The 25,570-nt window shown below is 58.2% G+C and overlaps 3 protein-coding genes across 6 annotated transcripts in view; 2 read left to right on the top strand and 1 right to left on the bottom strand.

The window, feature by feature from the left end:
• The window catches only part of LOC134476221 (collagen, type I, alpha 1a-like), a 56,733-nt gene extending 53,293 nt beyond the window's left edge, over positions 1-3,440 (top strand). The window contains exon 3 of the mRNA XM_063249685.1: positions 3,226-3,440. Within this exon, the coding sequence (XP_063105755.1) occupies positions 3,226-3,440 (215 nt within the window). The remainder of the gene's footprint in view (positions 1-3,225) is intronic.
• Positions 3,441-4,322: 882 nt separating this feature from the next.
• Ctxnd1 (cortexin domain containing 1) lies at positions 4,323-8,679 on the top strand. The gene has a single exon (XM_023565090.2). The coding sequence runs from the start codon at positions 4,323-4,325 to the stop codon at positions 4,500-4,502; it is 180 nt and encodes a 59-aa protein (XP_023420858.1). The 3' UTR covers positions 4,503-8,679.
• A 1,756-nt stretch (positions 8,680-10,435) lies between these two features.
• On the bottom strand, positions 10,436-24,504 carry Fah (fumarylacetoacetate hydrolase). 4 transcript variants are annotated; one of them, XM_003461467.5, is made up of 14 exons: positions 24,317-24,504; positions 21,741-21,851; positions 20,791-20,912; positions 20,341-20,390; positions 18,941-19,031; positions 15,606-15,703; positions 15,455-15,507; positions 14,085-14,184; positions 13,455-13,585; positions 12,545-12,620; positions 11,792-11,838; positions 11,504-11,605; positions 10,901-11,018; positions 10,436-10,591 (listed from the first exon to the last, which is right to left on the bottom strand). In XM_003461467.5, exons 1-14 carry the CDS (start codon positions 24,395-24,397, stop codon positions 10,512-10,514), a joined length of 1,260 nt encoding a protein of 419 aa, XP_003461515.1. In that variant the 5' UTR covers positions 24,398-24,504; the 3' UTR covers positions 10,436-10,511. The 4 variants fall into 4 exon arrangements, 3 of the variants coding, with proteins under 3 accessions (XP_003461515.1, XP_063105865.1, XP_063105866.1); XM_063249795.1 differs by having other exon boundaries at positions 24,284-24,432; XM_063249796.1 differs by lacking the exon at positions 10,901-11,018 and having other exon boundaries at positions 24,284-24,436.
• Positions 24,505-25,570: the final 1,066 nt, after the last annotated feature.

Raw genomic sequence — 25,570 nt, 5'->3', positions numbered from 1 at the left:
GATTACAATCAAATCCATAGGGGGCAGGGTGGGGGAGGAGTTTAGCTGCAGCCTTTTCTGGTTACAGTGTTCAGTTTGAGCCAGCAACTCTTTCAATGGTCAAACACCAATTATTGTTTCAAGGCACTAGGAGGATTCAAGACAGGCTGGAAAGGAGAGGCCCAGGGAACCCCAGGTTCTCAGGCTGGAACCAGACGGCATCACCTTAAACTGCTGTGAGACCCTGAAGAGACGCTGGCCTGCCCACATGGGATTAAGGGGCTGCATCTGCACCCAGCCTCCTCCCAGAGCACCCAGGGGCAGTAACCACAGGGTTGTCATCAGATGCATCAAGACACTGAACCAAAAGAAAAGGTCAACAGCAAACCACAGATGAGCCCCACACTGGGACTGTCAATGTAAACTCTGCAGACAGGATAATATGTTCAGAAAAGAAACAAAACACAAAGTATCCGTTGTCAATGGAGAATTGGCATTGTTTTAAAGGGTCGATTACAGATTCCAAAACTGAAAAGTGCGGCTTTAGTGGAAGTTTAGTGGACAGGCAGACACAATGGAAGAGAAGACCTGGAAGGTGGTTGGGCAGAAAATGTTCAGCTACAGCACAGAAAGAAAGAAATTCAGAAAGATGCATGCAGTGAAGGGTCAGAGCGTACCTGAGCACTAGAAAGGGAAGGAAGAAATAACACGGCAGATGAACATTTCAGGAAGACCCAAGCATTTTCTGTATCACATGAGAAAGCAGAAGTGTTGAGACGCTAAGAAAAGACAGAGAAAACCACACTTCTTTGCATCCGTGATAAAACTTTTTAAAAACCAAAGACAAAGAGAAACCCACTAAAGCAGAGAAGAACATGCAGCCTTGTCAAAAGAGTCAACCGCGAAGACTTCCTGCGGTCCCTCCTGCAGGACCCGCCGCGTGCAATCTACAGCCAAAGGGAGACGATGGGAGCTACTGCAGCCCAAGACCCCGAGCGTCACTGCAGAACTGAGAAGAAGCCAGGTGGGCACTGCAGCGTCCCCTCCCCTGACCCCGCAGACCCCACAGAACCGGCAGCAGGACAGGACGAGACGAGGAGGACGCAGTACCGAGCTGCTGGACAGAAGAAGACACATCAGCGGCTGTTTCGGCATCAGGCCGAAGCACGTTCTAAAGAGCAAAGCCAAAGCTGACGCTGAGCAGGCACAGCGCCGGGCCATCTGCGGGCGCCAGGGAACGGTTACCCAGGCAGCTCCCACCCGCAGGGCCACTGCAGCCCCGATGTCCAGCATGCTTCAAGAAGCAAGACAAAAGGGTTTTGAGATTTCTCACAATCAAAAAGCACGCTTGAAGAGAGAGAGAGAGAGAGAGAGAGAGAGAGAGAGAGAGAGCGAGAGAGCGCTGTTTACCCTGATTTAAGTACACACGGGTCAAAACGTTACATGGCTCCCCATTAATGTGTGCAATTTATATTTTTATGTGTCAGAGTGAATTTAAAAAAGAAAAAGAAACCTAATGCTGATGACCAAAATTAGGTGGTGGAAAAGAAAAACAGGGCAGCAAGTCAGAAGTAAGGAAAAAATACAAGCGAAATAAAATAAACACTAAACAAGTAAAATAAACACATTTATCTAAATCCTCTGCCTCCACGGTCAAAAAACAAACAGATCAAAGAAGCCCAGTAGAAAACATGGATAAAGGATATTAACAGAGTTCGCGTAAAAGAAACACAGATGGGTTCTAAACCTAGGAAAGACGTGTGACCTCATTCAGTGTGAGGGATGAAAATCAAAACTACCCCAGGAGCTCTAGGGCATTTGGTTTTGCCAAATGCCAAAAATAATACAGAATATGCCTACATTTCACTGTAGGTAAATGTTGAAGAACAATAAACAAATATTGAATTCTACCTACTAAGATACATATTGAAGTGCTTTTAAGTAAACTGATTGGTGTCTGACTTTGAAATGTATTTTAAAAAAAAAATAAGCCAGGTGCAATGGGGCACACCTCTAATCCCGGCACTCTGGGAGGCTGAGGCAGGAGTATCAAAAATTCAAGCCCAGCCTGGAATTTAGGAATTTAGGAATTTAGGAACCTAGTGAGACCCTATCTAAGAGTAACATATAAGCAATAAATAAATAAACAAACGGTTAGGATGTAGCACAATGTGAGGTCCTAGGTTCAATCTCCAGTACCTCGGGGAAAAAATAAGGGTGAATAAATGAATAAAAATGGAAGATAGTAAAATATTAACAAGTGTCAGCTCAGTGACGGATATGTGTGTCCTGCTGTCTGTAGCATTTTCTCAGCTTTTCTGTAGATAGGACTCTGTTCAAATAAAATGTGAAGAAAACACTCTAGAAAACGTTCTCTCTCAAATTGGCAAAAATAAAAAAGCCAGACAACTGGCTGTAGGCCAGCAGCCCCTGCCAGCCTTCACCAGTAGACAGCAGCTCGCGGGGGCGGGTGACTTCTAAGAAGGTTAACAGAATGTAGCCCTAGCCGTTCAATGGACGTGGCCCTCCCGTGGAACCGCTCTTCTGTAAACAAGGCCCACACGAGAGGGCCAGGGCTGAACGAGCTGCAGGCACCACGTCTCATACCTTTCTCATCGCTAAGACAAATGCTCGACACCGAGTTAAAGGAGGAAAGGTTGATCCTAGCTCACAGTCTGCAGAGCTTTGAGTCCGTAGCTGGCTGGCTCCAAGGTAGGGTGCGGGCAGAGGAGAAGCAGCCCAAGGTGAAGCAGGCGGGAAGGAGGCGGTGGGCGGCAGCAGCAGCAGCAGCACCCTGCTTCTCTCTGTCCCCTTCTAGCCCATCCAAACTACGAGCCTACTGACTGGCCGCACCCACACCCGGGGTGGGGAGGGGCTTCGTGCTGTCCCCACCCAGAACTGCTAAATCCAATCTGTGGACTAATAGACTGCCGCACAACCTAGCTCCAGCCAGCTCCAAAAGCCCACCTGTGAAAGCATGAAGCTTTGGGGGACACCTGGATATAAGCCATAACGGGACCCAAAGTGGTCGAATTTACACTGATGGTGGTTGCCAGGGGATGGGGTGGGGAGAATGGAAGCGTAGTGGTTAATCACAGAGTTGTGTGTGCCAGCCGAAAAGTCCCAGAGACAGATGAGCAGTAAAGATGTGCCTAATACCACTGGAATCGCACACTTAGGGAGGTAAAGAAGTAAATGTTATGTTGCATGTACTTTGCTACAATCTCTCTATATTTAAAAAGAAAGAAAGAAGAGCCAGCATCGGTGACAGAGCTGCCACTCCCACCGGCCCAAGAAGCACAGCCAGGATCGCAGGAAGTCACAGATCCTGTTTCAGCTCTGCTGGCCGGCCGCGCCAGCCCCGGGAAGGCTGCACTGCGTCCACTGGCTTCTGCTGTGATGTCCGGCCACCCTCCCCTCCTCCCACAGCCGCCCGAGCCGAGGTCCTTATGAAGTGGTGACAGCTCGTTGCAGGTTGGTGTCCCCGGGAGTGAATGAGGCAGAGTGCAGTCCGAGGGTGACATGCAGTGCCTGTGGCTGCAGGTGTGTCGGGCCCAGGTGGTCCAGTGTCTGCTCGGGGACCCTAGCAAAGCTTGGATAGGGCAGTCCCCATTCTGCCTTCCACCAGGGCCCCAGGAGATGGGATCTGGGTCTGGGTCTGGGTCATTTCCTTGCTTGGAGGTGCAGCTTCCACCTTTATGCACATGTGGCCCAGTGCTTCCTGGGCTGTCGGGAGGTCTCCACAGACTCCACAAGGATGGGGTGGCTGTGTGGGGACCGTCCCTGTCTCCAAGGACCTGTGGCTGGATCTCGGCAGGCAGGTTGGACTGCACTGCCCCCTCCCCCAGGAAGCCAAGCCACTGAGTCCCCCAGGGTGAATGTCAGCCAGTGGATGACAGCGGTAGGAGTGGGTGGGTGGGGCTGCCCATGGTCCCCCCACCTCCCCTCAGCGCTCCAGTGAGGCTCAGGAGGGAAGGGGCTGCAGCCACTCAGTCCCAGCCCTCCTGGACAGTGTTCCCTCAGTCCACCCGCATGCTGGCCTCAGCCCTGGGATCCACCTACACATGCGTGGGACTGGGAAGCCCAGCTGGGCACAGCACGGCCTTGGCCTCCACCTTGAGGGAAGGCCGCACTTCTGGGCTCCCATTATGCCTGCCTCTGCTGCCCCGTTCTCCTGCGAGCCCAGGCTGTGGGCTGTACCTGTGGGTTCCGGGAGGGAAGCCCTATCACCCCACGGAGTAGAAGTGGCCGTGACGCCGTCTGCTACTGTGGCTCCCCCAGGAGTGGAAGATGGTACCCGGCCAGCCCGAACCCGAGGAGAAGCCCACAGCTGCTGCCGCACGATGGAGGAACCCACGCCTGAGCCCGCCTACGTCGACGTGGACAAGGGCCTGACGCTGGCCTGCTTCGTCTTCCTCTGCCTCTTCCTGGTCGTGATGATCATCCGCTGTGCCAAGGTCATCATGGACCCCTACAGCGCCATCCCCACGTCCACCTGGGAGGAGCAGCACCTGGACGACTGAGGCTGCGAGGGGGTGGATGGGGACCGAGGCCCTGGCACCCCCGCCTCCACCTCCAGCTTGCAGCACTGGAGGCTGGGGATGGCACAGGCTCGCCTCAGCACCTCCGGCTGTCACACGCCGCCGGGTGCCCTGGTGCTGGGGTGTGGGCTGGGGACAAGGGCACTGATCCCAGACTCGGCTGGCACCCTGGGACCTGGGGGATGGGCCCTGTGCCAGCTCCTGTGTGCCTCTGGGATCCCAGTCCAGACCGGCATCCATCACACGACAGTTGCCTGGCTCCCAGGAGCTCTGTCCTTAGAATGCTGCACAGCACATGGGCCCTGCAGACACCTCCTGTGGCTGTGCCACAGCCCAGAGACAGGAGTGGAGCAGAGGGGGACAGGGACAGGTCCCCTCTGAAAGCTAACAGAAGTTCACAGGACTCTTTGAAGCAGTATTTTTTAAAACCAACACACAGAAGGGAGATATTTTTCCTGTTTTAAGTGAATGCACATTTTAGAAGCTTGGGAAAATGCAGACAAACAGGAGAAAATAGCTCTTTAATCCCACCTCCCAGAATCTGCCCATTTTGATATATTTCTGCAGCCTTTTCTACAGGTATTTTTTAGCCAAATTTATGTGGTGTGTAGGGACAGCAGACTCCGGGGCGGGACTCCTGGGGCCTCCTGACTACACGAGGCTGCTCCTCCCAGAAAACCACTGTACCCCGAAACCCTGGGGCACAAGGTCTGAGTGGAGACCTGGGCTCTGTTGGCCCTGGGTGCTCAGAGGAGCACAGCCTTGAGCATCACCTCTGTCCCCCACTGTAGGGTGGGGAGGGGAAGCCTCACTGCGTTTTTGTTTTGGGGGTTTGGGGTGCATTTTCCTTAGAAGACTGAAAGTGCAGGAGGAGGGCTTTACCTGTCGATGTAGGGAGAGGAACATGTCTCCTTCTCTTCCCTCACCCCACCGTGACCCTGCAGCAGGAGTTCTGTTCTAGACTAGCACCCTGCTCCTGTGCCCCAACTCCTCTGTCTTCTTGTGTGACCCCCAAATAGGTCCGCTTCCGGTGAAACGGGGAAGGAGCATCTACCTCAGCAGTGGCTGTGGCATGACATGAGACTCCCTGGCAGGCGCGAGGGTCCTGGCTGGCTCCGCCTTCCTGGAGAAGCTGGGTCCCCTCTCCTGTGGATGGATCCTAGCCAGGACCCCTGGGCAGAGGACACTCCCAGGGCCTGACCTCGAGGGAGGTGGGTGCATTGTCCTCCAATGCAGTGTGAAGCCAGACCGCCTGCGTCCCTCCCTCCAAGCTGCGTCCTCCTGAGGCGTGGCCTGTGTCTCCTCTGGGGCGATGGGGACCTCGGCCTTCTCTTGTCTGCTCCTTTGCCATGGTCCCCAGGCCCCCAGGCCACTCAGGAAATGAGTTTCCAAAGCATGTCACCTCCAGGTAAGCCCTGAGAACAGACAAGGCCACCAGTGTGCAGGCGGCTCCCAGCTTCTGGGTGTCCCCTTCCCACTGTGAGGATACAGAGGGACAGTGCGGAGACAGTGGCCGTGACACCGGCAGGGCTGGGTCTGAAGCAGATCCCTGGCATCGTCTGCAGCCCGGCAGCTGCCCCTGGAACCTAACTCAGGGATGCTGGGAGCCTCTCCAGGCAGCTCATGCAGGGTCCTAGGAGCCCTGGAGTGTGAGCAGGGTTCCCCAGGGCTGGAGCTGCCCTCTGGGACCCTGGGAACTTGCAGAACCCAGAATCCTGCCCACCCCAATCTACAGGACCGGACCTCCAGTCTCAAGCACACTCACAGCGGGCTCTCCTTTGGTGCCAGGAGGGAACAGTAAACTTGAGAAAGGACAGGAACTGTAAGAGTCTCTCCCAAGCCTGGCCCGAAGCTGACTGGCGGTCTCCCCCGCCTCCACGCGCAGGCTGGATTCTTCAGATGCTGTCAGCTGTCGGCTTCACGTCAGGCTGTCGCACCACAGCACAGCTTGTTTCTGCATTGCTGCCGAGCTTCATACTTACTATGGTTCCCCCAAAATAAGACCTAGCTGGAAAAAGTCAGCCTGGAGCACTAGAGAAAAGCCAGCCCTCATCAGCCGACCTGGCCTCTCCCTTACAGCCACCAAGCAAGAGCACAGTGAGGGTGTGGGCCGGCAGTTCTGACTGCTGATTTTCGAGGGTGGTTGGTATTTTCTGGCTCGATCTTACTTTGAGGGAGAGGGTAGCATTCTCATGGGACCCAAAAATGTGGCACCTAATGTGCACGCAATCCTGTAGAGCCCCCGAATCGAACACGTCAGTCACTTCCATTTTTCCTCTCATCTCCCTCACAGGGAGGCGGGCCCCAGTGCTTGCTCTCCGCACACCCCTGAGGCCTCCATGCCAGGACCTGCACCGTCAGGTCTGAGGCCGCCCACGCAGAGGGAGAGACAGCAGAAGTACATGCTGCCACGGCGCTGTCTGCTGTTAAGGGGGAACACAGTGGTCTTGAGTGCCTTCAGCAGTTCGAATGTCCCCAGACGCCAGAGATTAACTCAACTCCAGATGCCAAGTGCAGAGTTCCCCAAGCCCACCCTGTCCAGGGGGTGGCTGTGCTCCTTGGACTGGCTATTGAGGACCCATCCTGACTTGTGACCATGGCCACCTGCAGTGCCCCTGGTAGCCCTGTCACAGAGAGGTGCTACCCGGAGTCCTCAGAGGGCATCCCCACGCCTGCTGCTCTGCCCAGCCATAGCCAAAGTTGGGGTGCTAACCAGAGTGGTGGGGGCAACCCTGTCCCTGATGGTCATCAGTCGAGGCCCCTCCCGGCAGGGCCCTCCCTGGTCCCACCCTCGAGGGAAAGCAGGGTTGGAGAGCCCTGAAGGGGAGACCTTCAGGAAGCTGGCCAAGGTTAAAGGCAGGGGGGCAGCTCCCCAAGGATGGTCCCAGAGTGAGGCTGTGGGGCAGCAGGACTTGGGTAGGGTTAGGGTGGTGGGGGAGGAGGCCAGGCCCAGGCAGAGGTCACTACACCTTCTGGAGCAGAGTGGGGGAGGTCTCCCTCCTCCTGTCCTGGCCCCTGGCCTGGTCATTCAGTGCCCAAACCAGCAGAAACCACCTCTCAGCATGTATGAGCTGTGTTCTGATTTGGAGAAAGGTGACCCCGAGGTCAGGGACCTCTGAGGTCCATCAGCCGCCACAATGTACGGGGGATGTCATGTTTGTCCCACTCCCTGGAACTCAAATCAATGTGACCACGCTAAGGTGACAGAGACAGCGAATGTGAGACTGGCCACCAAGTCATCCCACATCTTCCCCTTGGGAGCCAGGCATCGCCCTCTACCACCGCCACAGTGCAGGGAGAGCCTTGCTAGCCCTGGGCGCTGGCGAGTCACCCTGACAGTACGGTGTGCTCCAGGGCTGCCTGCAGGCTCAGTGTGAGGACCCCAGCTGGCCAGGCCAGAACCAGCTTCAGATTTAACAGGAAGCATTTCTCCTTGGTCCCTGAGAATTTCCGAGCCCGACGAGCCTACAGTTTTAGGATGGAGCCCAAAATCCCTGAGTGGACTGCTGCGTGCGACAGCCGGGCAGTCACAGACGCGGCTTCCTGCAGGTCGTGCAGGGGCAGGAGCCCTCGGCCGCCACAGGCAGGGATGGAAATCAGAGCGGCCACCGTGGAGAGCATCAGGCCATGAAGAAACTAAAGTGGAAGGCAACGCTGCCTGGGGTGTGTCCAGGGGAAGTGGGAGACATCGCAAGGGCCAGGAGAGCAGCTTCTGCGCGCCACTCCGCTGGCAGTGCAGGCAGATATGGGGACCCAGGACGGCCTGGACCTGGAGCTCGTTGGGCTGTGTGATGTCGGCCAGACGGAAAGACAAGTACCGCGTGAGCTCACTCGTACGTGGAGCCTCCTGGACACTGGAGTGGCTCCGTGCTTCCCCAGCCAGCTGGAGCAGGGCAGGGGCCCAGGGTCCAGGTGCTGTGAGATGGGAGGAGGGGGCAGGGGCACCGAGGGCACTGGCCAGATCCAGGGGAGCCAGAAGAGAAGATCTGGGATGTCTTCACCTCCAAGAAGAGACCGTGTTTGAGATAGCTACGTCCCCCAGGTTTAAACATTACCCATGTAAACCTATCCACACAGCATGGGGTACCGGAAGGGGGATGTACAACTTTGTGTCCATTTGAAAAATAAGGAACTAAAATAAATGATATGAGAAGGTCAACAGTGCCTTCTGCAGGCCAGGCCTGGAACAGCCCTGCTGGGCCCTGCATTTGGCCGGTCACGGGCAGTGAGCACAGCGGAGGTGTGGGGTGAGCCCTGCAACAGCTGTGGGGCAACTGAGGGGTGCGCTTGGTTTGAAGCAACCCCATGTTCCTGCACTGGAAGTCTGGCCCCCAAGTAGGGTGAGGAGGAGGGTGAGGTGCGACAGGCAGTTGGGCATGGGGTGTCACTCTAGGGGCTTGGCCCATTCCTGCCCACGCCCACCCTGTACCTCCAGCTCTCACAGGCAGCCAGAGGGCACCCACAGATGGAGGTGGCCATGGCCTCTGGTTTCCCACCTCCACGTCCCCAGCCAGAAAAACCACAGCCCAGCACGTGGCCTTTGCTCTGACACCACAGCAGGGACCGAGCAGCGCAGGGACCGAGCAGCTCAGGGCACCTCGGGGTGGGCAGGCTGCTAAGTCAGTCCCCAGGGGACGGTCCCCAGACCACACAGGGCCATTAACCTGCCACCCACCCTGGGGATGGAGCCACCCTGGGCCCTTGGCCTCGGTCCAAGCCCTGGCAAGCTGCAAGCCCCGCAGCGGTGGGAGTGCTGCCCCCAGGGGAAGCCATGCCCCTGTCTGTCTTACTGCTGCTGGTGCCACGGCAACCAAACCGTCTCTGGACTGCCCCCTGCCCAGGCTCACCATGCCTCATGGCCTCTCGTCCTCTCTCACAGTTGGCCAGCACTAGACCCTGATGCTAGGAACAGCCCAGACCCCCATGCGTTCTGCAGAGACCCCACTAGCATGGGGTCTTCCGAGCTATGGGCCCATGTGGCACGGAGCCGCTCCTGTCCTGGGCCTGTTCAGAACCAGCAGCCCGACCCACCCGGGAGACATATCCAGCTCTCACTCTGTTTCCTCCACGGGGTCAAGGAGAGGCCACAAGCCTCTGGCCCAGGGCAGAACCAGCGCATGGGCCTGGGCCATCCTGGGCCCCGCTACCACCACCTCATCACACACCCGAAGCTCACGAGGTCTGTGGGCTGTCAGGATGGCAGGGCCCCTGCGCCATGACAGGGAGTGGGTGCACATCGCTGTGCTCCAGTGTGAGGGCCACGCGTGAGCTCCATCGGGTACACTGACAGCAGCAGCAGGAATGATTTTCTAGTACAGTGTTCTCAAATGTTGGCAAGCAATGCTATTCGAATAACTGCTGGGCTCAGTCTAGCATTTTAAATTCAGATCAACCCTTTGTTCTCTTCCTGCTGGCCTGGAATGTGGAGTTCCAGCAGTCACTTTTTACCAGGAGGTGACCCTGGGGTCACCCATGCAGAGGACCGCAGAGCAGAGCTGTGAGCTGCCCTGCAGCTGAGCTCCGATGGCTGCTGGATGAGAGAAATGCACCCTCCTCCCAGGGCTTTCCCTCACCGGCCCCTCTGTCTCCATCCAGCCAGCCCCCTTCTCCTCAGCTCTCTGGCCATGCTGCCAACAAGCCCCACACACCGCAACCCTAGCGGCATCATCACCCCGCTCTCCTTGTCTGTCCCCGACCCCTGCTGGCAGGCCCCAGAATAGTGGGCCCCAGAATCACATGAGCCATCTGTTAAAGTAGGTATCCACGTGCACACACACATGCACAAATGAGCACATATGACACACGTGTGTGCACACACACACTCACACACACAAGCCCTGGCCAAGGAAGCGGCACAGCTGCCCTGCCAGCCCGGGGCCTTGCTGGTTTGCAGCGCGCAGCCTCAGAGCACGGGACACAGCACAGAGGCTTTATTCACCCCAGGGAACAGCAGGTGGCGGCCGCGGTGGGAGACCTGAGTCCTACACGTCCTCAGGCTGGCATGAGCGCGGGCAGTACCTTCCCAGTGCAAGGGCCGAAACCCACGCGGTAGCCATCTCCCTGGCAGTGCCCTGGAACAGAGGAGGAGGGAGTCAGCCACCACATGATGGACTCCTGTGACGGGGGCTCTCCAGGCGGGGGCACCCCCTGCGTTTGGGACCCAGAGGGACTGAGGGGCCAGAGGCCCTCCTGGGCACTCAGTCACTCTCCCCAGGAGTCTGGTTTTGGGTCTGACATCTCATGCAGAAAGCAGGGACTGAGCAGATGGCTGTCTGTCTGGCCTGTGGTCTCCTAGCTGGGCACGAGACATACCCAGAGCTGAGGTCCCCAGGGCTGGCCAGGGTCATGGGCAAGGACAGGAAAAGCTGTAGCACCCGCACCTGTGATGAAGACCTCATCCCCGTCCAGCAGGAAAGTCCTGGTCTGTCCCTGTCCCAGCTCTATGGGCTTTGTACCCTTCCAAGACAGCTCCAGCATGCAGCCGAAGCTCCCTGGATCCTTGGTGACACGGAAGGAAGCAGGGTCACTTGCATGGCACTGAGGGGTGGGGCCCACCCAGGTGGATGGTGCCCAGGGACACCTGGGCACCGGTGGGGGCCAGGCAGTCACAGAGGCTTGGATGCTGCCCCTTCCCCCTCCCACAAGGGTCCCGATGTCCAGGATGCTGAGTCCTGGCAGGGGTGTGGCCAGGACCCTCACCCTGCCAGGAGGGACCAGCATGCACACCTCACAGGGTCCTCTCTGCAACCGCTGTGCTGGACCAAGGATCACAGGGCCCAGGGACGCTGGGACAGGCCACAGTGGAGAGGCCACCCCACCCCAGGAGGGGCGGTGTGACACAGTGATGACATCACTGTGCCTCTAGCCCCTTGGGGACAGAACCCAGCCTCAGCCTCACTCAGCCCTTGTGGAGGGGAAGCCAACCTGAGGGTTGGTACCGGGCTCTCCACAGGGGCAGCCCTCCCTCTGCAGCCTGGACTCACCGGCCCGCTGATGGTCCCAGAAGCCAGGAGGTCGCCTGGCTGAAGGTTACAGCCATTGACAGAGTGGTGGGTGAGCTGCTGCAGCATGGTCCAGTACATGTGCTGGGACACGGGTGCAGGTGGGGACACAGCATTCAGGGCCACACTCCCGGCCCTTGCCCTGCCCCATTCTCCCAGGTTGCCTTGCAGGCTCCTGCAGAGCTGCCTGGGGCCTCCCCTCTATTCCCCTGCTCCAGCCCTGGGCTCAGTCCTCTGCTTCTGAGAGGCAGCCTTGGTGTCAGTGCTCACCTTGAAGTTGGACTTGCAGATGGTGGCTGCCTGGCTCATCCCTTCTCCTGTGGGCGAGAGAGGCCTCCCTGGTGAGGACCTGATTCCCGTGCTAGGTGACAATCTGAGGGGATGCGCCATTGCCTCAGTCCTTCAAATGACCTCACTTAGAATTTGTGAAACAGCAGACTCATAGCACTGAAGCCAGAGCCCTGGCCACCACAGCAGGCCAGGGCTATTACTATCCCATTGCATGGAGGACAAGCGAGCACACAGATGGATACACGGGCGGCATGCCCCTGCCATGCCACTGGGCCGGAGTGGGGTCCAATCTGGACGCCAGCATGGCCTGCAGGGCTGTCCTGATCACTGCGGTCCTGCCTACCATCCCAGCTCCCAGGGCTGGCCCAGGACAGGGCTGTGGCCCTAAGGGCTGAGCCAGAGCCCCCAAGGCAGCCTGGGCTTTCAGACAGGCACCTGACAGATTGGCTGTGTGCTCAAGTGAGGCGGGGAGAAGATGAGCTGTGATGGGGCAGACCCTGGATGGGGGTGCAGGTGTGGCCCCTGGCCCTGGCCTTCGGCCGGAACAGCGGGGAGCTCAGTAGCAGGGCAGGGTCCCCTGGGCCCTGTGTGGCTCCCTCAGCACAGGAAGCCCCTTTGAGAGCCACATGTCTTCGCCCCCTACGAGCTCAGGAGCAAGCAGGGAGCATCCCTGGGGCACACACTTGCCCACTGTGACCGGACACACCTGACTGCCCACCTGCCTGCTCCTACCTTTCAAGGCAACAGACAGGTTGATGTCGAACGTGTAGGGCTGGTCGTGGCAGAGATATGGCAGGGGCCTGGGGTCCTGGGGGGCAGAGCACAGCAGAGCGGTCACTGGTATGCTGAGCTTGCCAGGCAACCCCTAGCTGCACCAAATCCTAGGACAGAGGGCACATGTGGCAGGAGTGTCCGGACAGTGTCCTCGGCTAGGGTGGTCCTAGTGCCAGGCTCTGAGAAGGGCTGGGGGAGGGACACTGGCAGGAGGAAGGTCACACAGAGGTGTCCCAGAAGCCAGTGGAGCAGGGGTGGGGCAGGGGCCAGGAGGCAGGGATGGGGGCACAGCCTGGGTGGTGGAGGGCTGGGCTAGAGCCTCAGGAAGTCCCCAGTGGCATACAGCCACCAGGGGGCGGTGCACCAGCCAGATACTGCATTCGGTGCAAACGCGGTATCTTCCCAAGTATGGGAAGCAGTGGCTCACAGAGCATGTGTGAAGTCTGAACTGCTAGATGCATTTTTCATACTAAACAGTGGGGCCGGTGCAGCAGGAGGGTTTGCAGGGGGACACCTGGGGCCATGTCACCCAGGAGCTCTGTGCAGGCCTGGGGACGGCTCTGGCGGGGGACGAGGCAGGCCTCAGCACACATGCCCCACATAGGTCAGAGCGCAGCAAAGTTGCAGGCACAGCAGCAGCCTCGTGAGAGATAGCCTGGGCCAGTGGTGGGAGACCTAGGGCTGTGGAGGGCAGTCTGTGGGCAGTTGGGCCCCGAGATGGGAAGAACCTCTCTTGCCGACTGCATTCTAAAAGCAAAACTGCCCATCCTGCAGAACCAGACTCAAAGGACCACGCTGAGGGCAGGAGACTGTTTGCACAATGACTGCTGGGAGGTCGCTGTGGCCAGGACCCGTGGAGCTCCCTTACCTGCTCAGGGTTGGGCATGGTGAAGGGCTCGAGGGCGTCCATGGGCACCACCCACGGGGAGATGGTGGTGGCAAAACTCTTCCCGAGGAAAGGCCCCAGAGGCACGTACTCCCACTGCTGGATGTCCCGGGCTGGGGACAGGAGGGCTGGGCTCAGCATTGGCCCAGGAGCAGACCGTGGCCAGCCTCCTAGACCACCCAGTCCAGGGCAAGCGCACTGGGCACCATGGACAGGTCAGCAGACAAAAGCAAAGACACCGTGAAGGGCTGGGGTGGGCACTGTCCTCCCACAGGAGGCAAAGGGGGAGAAGCTTCACATCTCAGCTCAGCAATGCAGCGAGAGCTCTGTGTGCCTAGGTCTTCGTCTGGGAAGTGGGACCCCAACACTGTAAGCAACTTACAGGGCCCAGCGGGAGGCAGAGGTCATGTGGGGTGTGACCCCCACAGCCTGGTGCAACAGAAGGGCTCAACCAATCTCAGGGAGCCACGTCCCAGTTCAATCCCAGGGAAGCTGGGACTCGGAGCAAGGCTGTCACTGTCCCAAGGGCTCAGAGCCAGGGCTGGAACCCACAGCCACATCCCAGATCTGTGGCCTTCCCTGGCAGGGCCGGGGGCCTGGGCCCACAATTACCACTCCAGTCGTTCATAAGCACCACTCCGAAGATGTGTTCGTGGGCCTTGGAAATGAGGATGGGCTCTCCCAGCCGGTTCCCAGGGCCTACGAAGAAAGCCTGAGGGCGGGAAGCTGTCAGAGCCCTGCGCCCCAGAGCGAATGCTGGGCAGGGTGCCCGGACACAGGCTGCTGTGTCACCCGGCCCTGGGCTGCACTCAGTGCAGGGCACCCCAACATGCAAGGGAAGCTCGGGGCGGGGGTCCCCTTCCACAGCACGGTCAGCAAGGCTGTACGCAAGACTAAAGCCAGTTTTAGTTTTTAAACACTGCAAATTTGTACCAAGATGAAAAGAGAAAGGCCTGGGGCCCCGACGATGGGGATTCCAGCTCTTTCAAGTTCTCTGCCTCGCCTGTCCCATCAGCCGGGGGCCCACATGGGAGGGAGAGCTCCAGGGTGGCGGCACCTGCCAGCAGTGACTGGTGGGAGTGTCCACTCCTTCCCTCCTCTAGCCCAGCTCCGAAGAAGTCCCCAAGCAGGGTGACATCTAGATGCCAAGCTCAGTGTCTGAGAACCAGGTGCAGCCTTGCAAGGACTCGGCTCTGGGTCCCTCGGGCAGCCACAGTGCAGGCTGCTGAGGTCATATGAGTCCCTCATGTTAGTCATCACCTGAACACCGCACCAGGCACGCATGCCACAGAGCCTCTGGTCACAGCAGCTTGATGAGCTAACTAATTACTTACAGCCTCATTTAGATGCTTCCGGTCCCCTCAGCAGTGGGGATGGGACACGGGGAATCTGCTCTGGAGTCGCACCCCTGGCCCTCCTAAATTTTATTTTGAGACAAAGTTTCTCTAAATTGCCCAGGCTGGCCTTGAATTGCAACCACTCCTGCCTCAGCCTCCCGTGGCTACGATTACAAGTCTGTGCCTCGGTCTGAAGACTCCAGAGCCCTGGCTCTCCTGCCTGGATGAGGCTGCTCAGAGAGGTACACGTGTACTGCTCTGTGCTCCCTGGGCCCTCTGTGTGGGGATACTAGAAACTGCAGAATCACACGTCAGAAATACAGCACGCAACACACAACAGCCATGAGTTTGCAGACTGAGAGCTCAGACAGAAGACATGTGTGGCTTTGTTCGCCTTGGCTGCAGTGGTGCAGCAGGAGATTCAGCCGTCACTGTCTGGGTGCCAAGGCCCAGGAAGGCTCTGTGGAATTGCTGCAGGGGACACAGGTACACTGCAACAGACAGGTGCGTCCACAGGTGCAGAGCCTGTGACTATGGCGTCCGGACTGCACTCTGATGCTGGGAGGGGACACAGCTGCAGGGGCTGGGGGAGATGCACACACAAGCGACAGAGGCCCGGAGGCCGGTCGGCACCGCAGGGCTCACCATTTCTAGCTCCAAGTCCAGGCGCTTGCTGGGCCCGAACACGGGAGGCTTGGCTGGAACAAGGACAGAGAAAGGGGCTGCCGTGAGCATGGGTCTCAGATGCAGGCGGGCAGGGGGTGGGCACGGCTGGCTGGGCTTCCAGGTCACTCACAGTTATCAGGCCGCATCTGACCCATGGGCCTGCGGATCGGCGTGCCGGACACCACGATGGAGGAGGCGCGGCCGTGGTAGCCCACAGGTAAGCTCAACCTGGCGAAGGAAGAGGGGCTGCAAGGCATCAAGGCGGCTACATGGTACAAAGCAGACTATGGCAAGAAACCAGGTTCAAAACTCAGAAGCACGCACGGCTCTGAGATGCCGTGGGCTGCTGAGGTCAGCAGTGTGGAAAGGTGGCCCTGAAATCAATCTAAGCACAGGTTGCTGTGACCACAGAGCCCTGCTGCTCCCGAGCCCCCACCCACACCCTGCACAAAGGGCCCAGCAGCGGCAGAGGGTCAGGGAGGATGTCCCCTATCCAGACACTACATGGCAACTGTGACAGCGTGGGTTACAGCTGGGGAGCAACAGGGCCCATGGGAAGGAGACAGGCAAGAGCCTGGGGAAGCAGGGGCCGTCAGATCTGTGCTGCAGAGAGGTGGTGGCTCCCCAGAGTACGGTCACCTCCTCATCCCCTGAACACACAGAAGGGGCTTAGTGAACGTAACTGCTTTACGGTCTTGGGATGAGGAGATCCGGCTGGGGCCTACACCGTTATGGCAGACAGAAGAGGACACAGTGCAGAGGTGCAGCCCTAGGGACGTGCCCAGCGTGGACAGCCCACTGAGCCTTCACACGGGCACAGCACTACCCGAGCTGCATCTGGGGCTCTGTGAGGGCACGAGAGGGCAAATCTGTGCTGTCATAAGCCAACCAGCTCTGGGCCTTGGTCACAGCAGCCTGAGGATGCTAACATGGACCCACGCCTTACGGCGCCTGTGAGAGGAAATGGCAGACCGGCCAGAGATCCGCGGTACAGAGAAGAGGTGCTGCCAACAGAGAAAGCCTTCCTCAGCAAGACGCTAAAGTGAATGCCATAAAGAAAGAGAGTACGTGTTTCACTTTGTAAAAATGCAGAACTTCCACATCCAGAGAGACCACCAAGTAAAAAGACAACACACAAGCCGAGTGTCCTTTTTCCAGAATGTGTAGGATCTCGGGTGTTTCCAATTCCAATTTTTTCAGATACTGAAATATTTGCATGCACATAACAAGATAGCTTGGGAACAGGACCCAAGTATAAACACAAAATTCATTTGTTTCACATATACCACATATATCCCTGAAGATGTTGTAGAATATTTTTAATAACTGTGTGCAAGAAATTCAGCTTGTGTACCTTGAGCCACCAGAAAGCACCACTTATGACCTCATGTCAGCAGCTTAAAGCGTTTCAGATTGTGTAGCGTTTTGGATTTCCGATTTTCAGAGCGGGTGCTCGGCCCAGCGCAGGTGCACGTGTCTGCAGTGCTCTGCAGCAGACGGTTGGCCTATGTGACTTTCCACTCCTTCAAGCTGGTCAGAGCACAGCAGTGGTGGTGCTGTGTCAGCAGAGCGTGCAGGGACCCCTCTGCGGGGCCACAGGGAACCACCGGTAGTGGTGGTCCTGCCTCTGGAGAGGCAGCTGTGTGCATCCACTGACCCTTTCCTGCTGCTTTTACCTTGTTAAATGTCAGCCATTTCACTGTGTCTCATGTATCCTATCCAAAAATGTATTCTGTAAATGGCTGAAGTATAACCTGTTTACACCGAGAGACGTCAATGGCGGTAAAATAGTGTTAACTGAAAAAGTTAATCTGAAGAAATAAACCATGTGCACACGAGTGTGTCATGGTGGAACAGCTCGGAGGCCACACACCCAAGCACTGTGAAGACTTCCGGTGTGTGCGCGGGGAGCCCCCGTTTCTCTCCTTTTGCTTCCTTTACCAAATGTAGCTGTACACAGTTGTACAATGTGTCATAATTCAAACCTCAGAAGAACAACAGGAGCCCTTTACCTTGCTAGTTCAGCCACTCCCTGAGACCGGCAGTGCTGAGCTACTGCTCCACACTCACCTGCCCACACACAGACACCTGTGACCCATAAACCTGCCCACAAAATGTAAATGACGGCCGTACACGTGCATACATGGGAATGTGTGCAACTGTTTATGTGAGGCGGCTGAAATCCTCCCCTCTCCACACCCAGATCCTCATCCCTAGAGCTAACGACTTTCCATACCAGGCGAGAGGGATCGGGTTTGGGTTCCTAAATTTAAGAGGTTACCCCTGCTCTCCTGGTGAGCCTTGGGTGTAATTAACCCCGTGACGGCGAACCTGTTAGAGACCGAGTGCCCAAACTGCAACCCCAATTCCCCACAAAGTACCAACACTGCAACTAAAACGGAACACTGAGGTTTTAGTTTAGAAAAAAATTGCTCATACATTAGCACCTTTTGTCTTGAAACAAAACCAACTCGCACGCCACAGGTTCACCACCTGAATGAAGGGGTCCTTACAGGACAAAGGTGGGGAGCTGAGGAGAAAGCAGAGTTGAGGGGCGGCTAGCAGAGGCCAGATGACTGGGCTGGCAACACGGGTAGGATGCAGCAGCAGCTCCTCCCAGGCGCACTGGAAGAAAGTGCCCCGCTGACCCCTGACCTCAGGCCGGCGAGGCTGAGTCAGAACTGAGGAGCACGGGCTTCTGTGAAGACGTTAAGTCTTCAGCAATTTGTTATGGCAGACCAGGAACTAATGTGCGTCTTCTTCATCAAAATGAGCGCGCTTTGGGAAACGCCCTCTAATTTGGTCACATAGGTCACACACATCTCTCAACCTAAATCTCGCACTAATTATGGAACAGTTCATGCGGGAAGAGAGTAACTTCTCCACCAGCAGCCCCTATGGCTGCTACCGGGAGCCCTGCTGGTCACAGAGGTACCGCTGTTTCTACTCCTGCAGGACAGGCACCGAGAAGCGGCCTGCAAGTCGGGGCACGCACACCAAACCACGTGTGTTCTTGACGTGCTTTCCTGTGTGATGATTCCCATTCATCCGAAGGTGCTGAGTATGGAGAATGCTGGGATTTAAGAACTGCAATAGAACAACAACAGCTCGCACTGGAAAACCCAGAAGGACCACAGCGACTCCGGGAATCTAAAGCCAACCTCTGTTCTTTGGCAGAACAAGTTCAAGAGACCTGCTGCCAGGTCTGACAGCAGCCCAGCCATGCCAGGGAGCAGGCAGCTAAGGCGATCACGTCAGAGACTGCAACATCCCCACCACCTCCCATCACTTCTGGTTTCCTCCCCAGTTGGCTTATACCTAAGCAGAGCTTGGCAGCACCCGGGAAACGGACAGCCCCACACCGGCCAGCCTACCACACGCATGTGTAACCCACGTGACACGTGTACACGTGAGATGGGCAGAAGCCCTTGATGGCACTCACACCCTGGTGTGGGACATACCTACCAGTTGGGCATCAGCGCATTCTCTTTGCCCCTGAACATGGTGCCAATGTTGGTGGCATGCTGCCGGGAGGAGTAGAAGTCCGTGTAGTCTCCTGGGGAAGAGGACCGAGGAGAGCATGTTAGCGATCCGATGGGGAGAAGGGGCGTCTCCAAAGTTATCCCAAATGTGACACAAACGGCCTCAGTTCGGAGTTGGCTTAGAACCCCCAACTGAGGAAGGAACGAGAAATAAGGGGTCAACACTTTCTGCATCAGCCCACAGAGTTGACACGAGAGGCCGACCCTGTCTACTGTCTTCTTGTCCTTGGCCAGCAGCAGCAGGAACCCTTCCCCTTGTCTGCCCAGCCATGTCTGCCCCGGACCAGGTTCAGACCCAGACAATCTATGTGTCCCCTCCTCCACGCAGTCCTTCAGCTCTCAAGGGTCTGCACCCCTGCCCAGGGCAGGCTTCCACGCCACAGCGAGCTGGGTCCTGCGGCCCCCAGCCTGCAGCCCCAAGTCTGTCGACTCCCCTGGACAGGAAGTGAAGTCTGGTGCATCACCTCCTTCCTAAGCAGCAGGCACCTCTGAGGGATGAGTTACTAAAATCTGCAGGAGGATCCAGCTAGGACAGCTGGCTTCTTTGTCATCCTAAATCCCCTGTCCCCCTCCCCAAAAAGCTGAGGGCCCCAGTCCCACTAGGCTGGGCCAGAAGGGGAAGCGGGAAGGGTTTGAGGAGAGGCAGCAAAGTCCAGGGACCCCTGGGGAGGGGGACAAACTGAGCCCTGTTGTTGCTTCCTGCCTCCAGACCCCCAGCACAGAATGCATCCAGGGTACAAAACAAAACAGGAAACAGCCCCAGAAGTCTGACAGCAATGACAGGGAATCCTGGAGGCACCACTGGTTTCCCAAGAAAGCACAGCCCGCTGGACACATGACATAAGTGGCTAAGGCCTCAATTCACCCTGCACCAGCTTTAGCCAAGCCACAGCCCAGAGGACAGAGGACGGAGCCCTACTGAAAGCTGCTCCAGAGCCCCATGCTCTTTCCTGAGGGCAGGACCGCCAGTGTGGCAGCACCCAGGTGCCCACACGCCCCCCACCAAGGCCCTGCCCTGCCACTCCTGCCTCAGGAGACCAGTCTGTGATTGGCTCAGGCTACATGAGCTGTACTCTCTCCCCTCCCGATGCAGCCCAAGCACACGCTTGCTGGGGTGCAGACCCCGCACAGCCCCCTGGCTCCTTTCTGGGAGCTGCTTGCCTGTCACAGCTTGGGGCACTCTCAGGGACAGTGACCAGTCAAGACAGGAAGTCTACAGCTGGTCAGACTTGAGCAGCCGAGACAATGCCAGCCTAGAATTAAGCCTGGCCAGGGTCAGGGACCCGAGTTCTCTCCCCAACCCGGCCGGGCAGGGGCACTCACCGATGGCAGCCGGGAGGTGCATGGTGGCCGAAGCCTGCGAGGTGAATGCACTGCAACACAGAGCGGGCTTCAGGGGTAGGTGGGTGGCAGGGCAGCCAGGCTCTGTCCGCGCCTCTCAGGCCTGCTCGCCCTTGCTGGGGGCACAGGGAAGAGGAGGCACCTATGCCCAGGGACAGGCTGGCCTGGCAGGGACTCCCTCTCCAGACACCAGCAAGGGCAAAGGTAACACTGAGTGACAGAAACAGGGTGGGGTCTGGGGGAGCCCAGAGGGCCCAGAGTCCTCCAGGGCACAGGAGGTGGAGCCTGACCCACCAGGCCAGGACCCCGTGTGATGCTGTCTACTGTCCAGTCTACTGTCCGGTCAATCCTCATCTCCCTGTGACACTGTCTGTGGTTCGGTCCTCGTCTCCCTGTGTGTCCTCCTGCCCATCATGTCTACGCGCTCCTCACCGCCCCCGAAGCGCCGTGTCATCCCGGAGCCTGGCTTGGCCGACAGCCAGCAAGCTCTGCAGAAGTGCTCTTGCTTCCTTCCAGGCGGCCCGCCCCAGGCTCATGAAGCCGTTGAGAGTCGGCTAGGGTCGAACGCAAAAAGAAGATCACACACACAGGACAGCCCCGAGGTTCCTGCCTGTCTAGGCCCCTCCGCTCCTCGGCATGCACGCAGACGCTGGGGCCCTCCGCTCTTGCTTCTGTCACCTATACATGACACTGGAGAAAGCCATCGCCTCTCCTGATGCTGTGCCAGACCCTCCGATACATGCAAGCAGCTGTGAGAGCCAGGTGGCCACTCCATGTGAGGGGTGTGGTGGCCCAAGCAGATTCCCAGCCCTTGCAGGGGCGGTGAGGAAGGTTCAGGGAGCCAGCGAGGAGTGGAGCTGGCACTAGTCTGATGGTCAGAGTTCCAGGCCTACCCCGTACTTCGGAGGACGGCCTCTTGGTCTGGACGCTGGGGGTCCCTGCCCATCTAGAGATGAAGCCTATCTCTATGTCAGGAGGATGAAACACTCCTGGCACACAGACGCTGCTCAGTAATCACCCCTCTTTCCTTCCCGGTGTCACAGAGATGGCTACGAAAGGTGTCAGAAGAGGGACGCTCATGCGGCCCCACAGAGACATGCAAGCCAGGCGGACACCCTGCTGTCCCGTGGACCTGGAGACACGCACTGCCGTTTCCCTCTGCTCCCTGCCTGGGAGTGCAGGGCACTGGCTCTCTTCTCACCAAGGGACCCCTCCCCACCAGGCGAGGCACCAGCTGAAGGGGCCCAAGCCCTCCTCCCACCAGGGGGTGGCTCTGAAAGTAGCCCTGCTGTTTCTGACCTCATGTACCCTGGACTGAAAGAACAACCATTAGCAAAGGTGGAAGGCAAGGTGGCAGGGCCAGGCCACATCACGGTGCCTACCTCGGCGAAGACATCTTGCTGCTTGGCGAGGACAGGTCCAGTGAAGAGATGCTTAATGACACTGAGGTCCAGGATCTGGTCCCCGATGGCCACACCGATCCGTGGCCGTGGCTGGGGAAAGACGGCATGGTCAGCACCGGGTGAATTCTCTCAGGGCCTGGCTGATTTGGTCAGGAGCCTGTCTGCTGCAGAGCAACCGGCCCTCCAAGCCCACCCTGCTGCCTTCTCTGCTTCCATGATGAGAAGAAGAATTGGGCTTCTTTCATAGGAAAAGAACCCAACACATCACAGGTGGGGAAGAGCAGAGTGCTTGGTCCATGCCCTTTACCAAGCCAGAGTCCCCTGTGGAGGTCCCCAAGCACTGAGCTCCTGCGTGACGAGGAGCTCACCACCTTCCTGGGCAGCCAGACACCCCTCCACGTCTAACTTGGCCTTTGCTCAGGGCCATCATGTCAGCTGCACCCCGGGGTGCCCCATGCACGGTGCTGAGGGCCAGTGGCACGCACACCAAACTTGCTGTGGTGCCAGCAGAGGAGAGCCAGGCTGCTGAGGGCAGCAGCAAGCCAGACCGCCTGGGCCACATCGGAGCGGCTCCTTTCTGCCATGCAACACAGACTGCATCTGGTCTCCAGTCTGTGGCCAAGCCTGGTCTTTGACCCCACAGCCCTGAGTGTTACTGGTCAACAGGGACCAGAGAGTGAGCCTGCAGATACCACTTTCTGGGCTCCTGTCCTGAGCCAGGCTCATGGCTCTTTTGATGGGCTTATCCTGATGCTTATCCAGATGGGCTGAGAGAGAGTGGCCACCTCCTCACATGTCACCTTGGGCCAGGGGTCCATGGAGCCTTACTTTCCTCCCCTGGCACAGCTGCCCTGGACGAGGCTGCCTATACAGCCGGGCAATGCCTCCCAGTTCTGCTAAGTTTCTGGCTTCAGCATCCCACTCTGGAAACTGGTGTGGGGCACGGGGCTGAGCCTCTTGGACCCAGTGGTATTCATTCGGGCAATTGGCAGGGCAGAGTCCAGTCCATTCCTCTGGCCTTGGGCCGTACACGTGGCTGAAGACAAGTAAGAGCTGCCACCCCTAAACATGTCCCAGGTCTAAGTGCCACTGCTGGGAACAAGGCCTAAGATCGAGAGCGCTCAGTGACCACCCTTGTGCACCAGACTGTGACCCCAGGCCTGGAAAAACAGCTCAAGAGACTTTCCTGTTCACCCGGAGAACACCTTCTTCCGCACTAGACCAGAAGGGCTCCTGGGTGGGCCCAGGCTCCCTGGGCTGCCAGTCTGCTCTCTCAATACCACGCCATCTCTCGTCCCTGTTGGGGTCCCATGTAACTTGAAGCGGGCAAAGAAACCTCTCATCCTACTTTAAGAGAAGGAACGTGGGCTGCCTGCCCCTGAGTCACATCGGACACAGTGGTCCAAAGCAAAGCTCTAACTCCCAGCCACAGGGGGTGCCGCAGGTACAGAGTTCCAGGAAGCCTGCACAGTAGATGGCTGGAGTCTAGTGGAAGGCCAAAGGAACAATTCTCTACTCCAGCCCTCTAGAAGAGGGCAGAGGAAGGGGTGCTCACACCCAAAGTCCCCATGGCTGCCTGCAACGTTTTAATAGTGAAGCCACAGGCAGAGTCATTTGGGTGCCAATTCCCGATTTCCTCGGGGTGGCAAGTTCAGCACTCTCCCAGGTAGAAGAATGGCTTCACACAAGTTCCCATCTGATTGATATGTGCCCTCAGGAAAGGCAAGGACACAGGGCAAAGTGCTGGTGCACAGCACAGGTGGCTCCTGCCACCAGGGGGAGGTTTGCTGTGCCAGGACCATTAACTCACTGCCCCCTTACAACATCTGGTCAGGCCTGCCAGTCAGGAAACCACCCTCTGACTCTAGCAGACCAAGGTGTGCACTGCAGGCAGGCCACAGAGGCCAGCGTGGGCAGTTGGAAGAAGGGACTCCGCTTTCCTGGAAGCAGCAGACTGCCAAGAGCTGCAGATAGCAAACATTGCCTGAACACTGGTTGCACAAACAGGTGCTAGGGATACAGGGTTTGCAGAGCAGAATCCGGAGTTTACCCGGGGCGGCAGAATCTTGCAAGAAATACCGCGCAGATGGCAGGAAATCTGCTATTTTCCACCCAGGGGCCTCTTGTAAACTTGTTTTTAAACCCTCCGTTGTAAAAGATTTCTTTCTAGAAGTTCCTTTCTCTACTCCAAAGGGCTCCTGAGTGGCAAGGATCCAGTTGCTCAGTACCGGAGTTCATGGATTCTTTCGGGCTTCTAGGCTGGGCAGCCAGGGCAGTAAAGGACCTGCTGGAACTGGGAGGGAAGCCCCGACCCCTTTGGGCAGGATCGCTCCTGGCAGCGATCGTACTCCCTGTGCAGGCCCGAGGGGAGTCGTGCACACTCCGCTTGCATGCATTGCTCTCACCACCTTGCGAAACAGGCTGAGAGGCTAACCGACGTGCGCAGTGCACAGCGCCGGCGGGATTCAAATCTGCGAGCACTGAGCACGCCCGGCCTCAGCGGAACGCAGTGCCCGACCCACCCCCAGTCCGCCCCGGGGCGGGCGGCAGCTCACGTTGTCCCGTGTGGAGAAGACCCCGTAGGGCAGGTTCTGGATGGGGAAGTCCGAGTCTGCGGCCACAGGGATGAAGGACATGGTGGCGAGTGCGGGGGCGCCGCGAGAACTGGAGCAAAAGTGGACAGAGCGGTCAGCTGGCTACGCCCCACGGGCCGAGAACTTGCCCGCCTATTGGTGGAGCTGAGACTGCCCCGCCCGCCACTGGCCACGCCCCTAAACCTGGAGCCACGCCCACCACGGTCCCCCTCCTTTTATTCACGTCGGCCGAGTCCGGGCCGCGAGAAGCCCCGCCCCTAGCCCCGTCCCCTGCCCCTTCAGGGGCCCCGCCCAACCACGCGACCGTCTCCGGCCCCGCCCCTTCCCCCCGCACGGTGCGCGCTTCCGGCTGGGGAGACCCGCTTCCGGCCGCGGCCGGCCGTGTGCTGCTGCGGGCTTCTCGTGCGGTGGCAAGTGCGAGGCGTTAATTTCGAAGCATAGTTAAAGGTTGCAGAGCCATCCCGTTGTCTGTAAAGGGCCGGTTCCCATTCATGTTTCAGTGAGTGACGGGAGACTCGCTCGGCCCCGTCCTCCCCGGAGGCGCGCGGGGCCGGCGCCAGGCGCTTCTGTCCCCTCCGCGTCCCCGCCAGGGCCGCGGCGAAGCGAAGAACACACAGCTCGGGCGCTGCAGTGAGAGAGAGAGAGTGTGTGTGTGTGTGTGTGTGTGTGAAAAAGGGGAAGGAAGGAGACGAGGCTCCGAGCTGGGCTCGGTGTGGCCCTGCCTCGCGGGACAGGTATCCGCGTGGCCCTGCTCCGGCCTGCCCGGCGCGCGCGCGCTTGTGTGCTTCGGGCGCGCTGTCAGACCGCCCGGCGCTGGCAGGTGTTCTGGAGTTGGGAGGAGGAGAGCGGGGCCAGGCTTCGCTGGTGTCCCTTGAGGAGTGGCGCGGGGGCTGGGGTGCTGTCTGCTATGTGGCCTCAGTGGCAGAGTCGGGAAGCTGGCAGGTCGCCCTGGGGTGGCTCTGTGCTCCCCTGGAAGCTGACCAGTGATTACCAGGAAAGACGCAGAACTGAACACAGCCCTTGGCTCTCACCGCCCACTCGGAGATCTCTGCCCATGGAAGTTTATGTGTTTGGAGTCTACCCCAGAGAAGAATGAAGGGCAGTGTGGTAGTGGCAGGAAGTTCCAAGCTGTGGCAAAGGAGAGGGGAGCTTCGGGACTGTGTGCTCTGTGGCATTGGAGGAGCCCTGTCATCCTAGCTGCAGTTGTGAGTTACA

Source organism: Cavia porcellus, unplaced genomic scaffold (genome assembly GCF_034190915.1).
Source record: "Cavia porcellus strain 051 isolate PalLab524CR breed Dunkin Hartley unplaced genomic scaffold, mCavPor4.1 scaffold_6, whole genome shotgun sequence".
Classification (NCBI taxonomy): Eukaryota; Metazoa; Chordata; class Mammalia; order Rodentia; family Caviidae; genus Cavia; species Cavia porcellus.
This window is presented reverse-complemented; position numbering and strand designations above follow the sequence as displayed.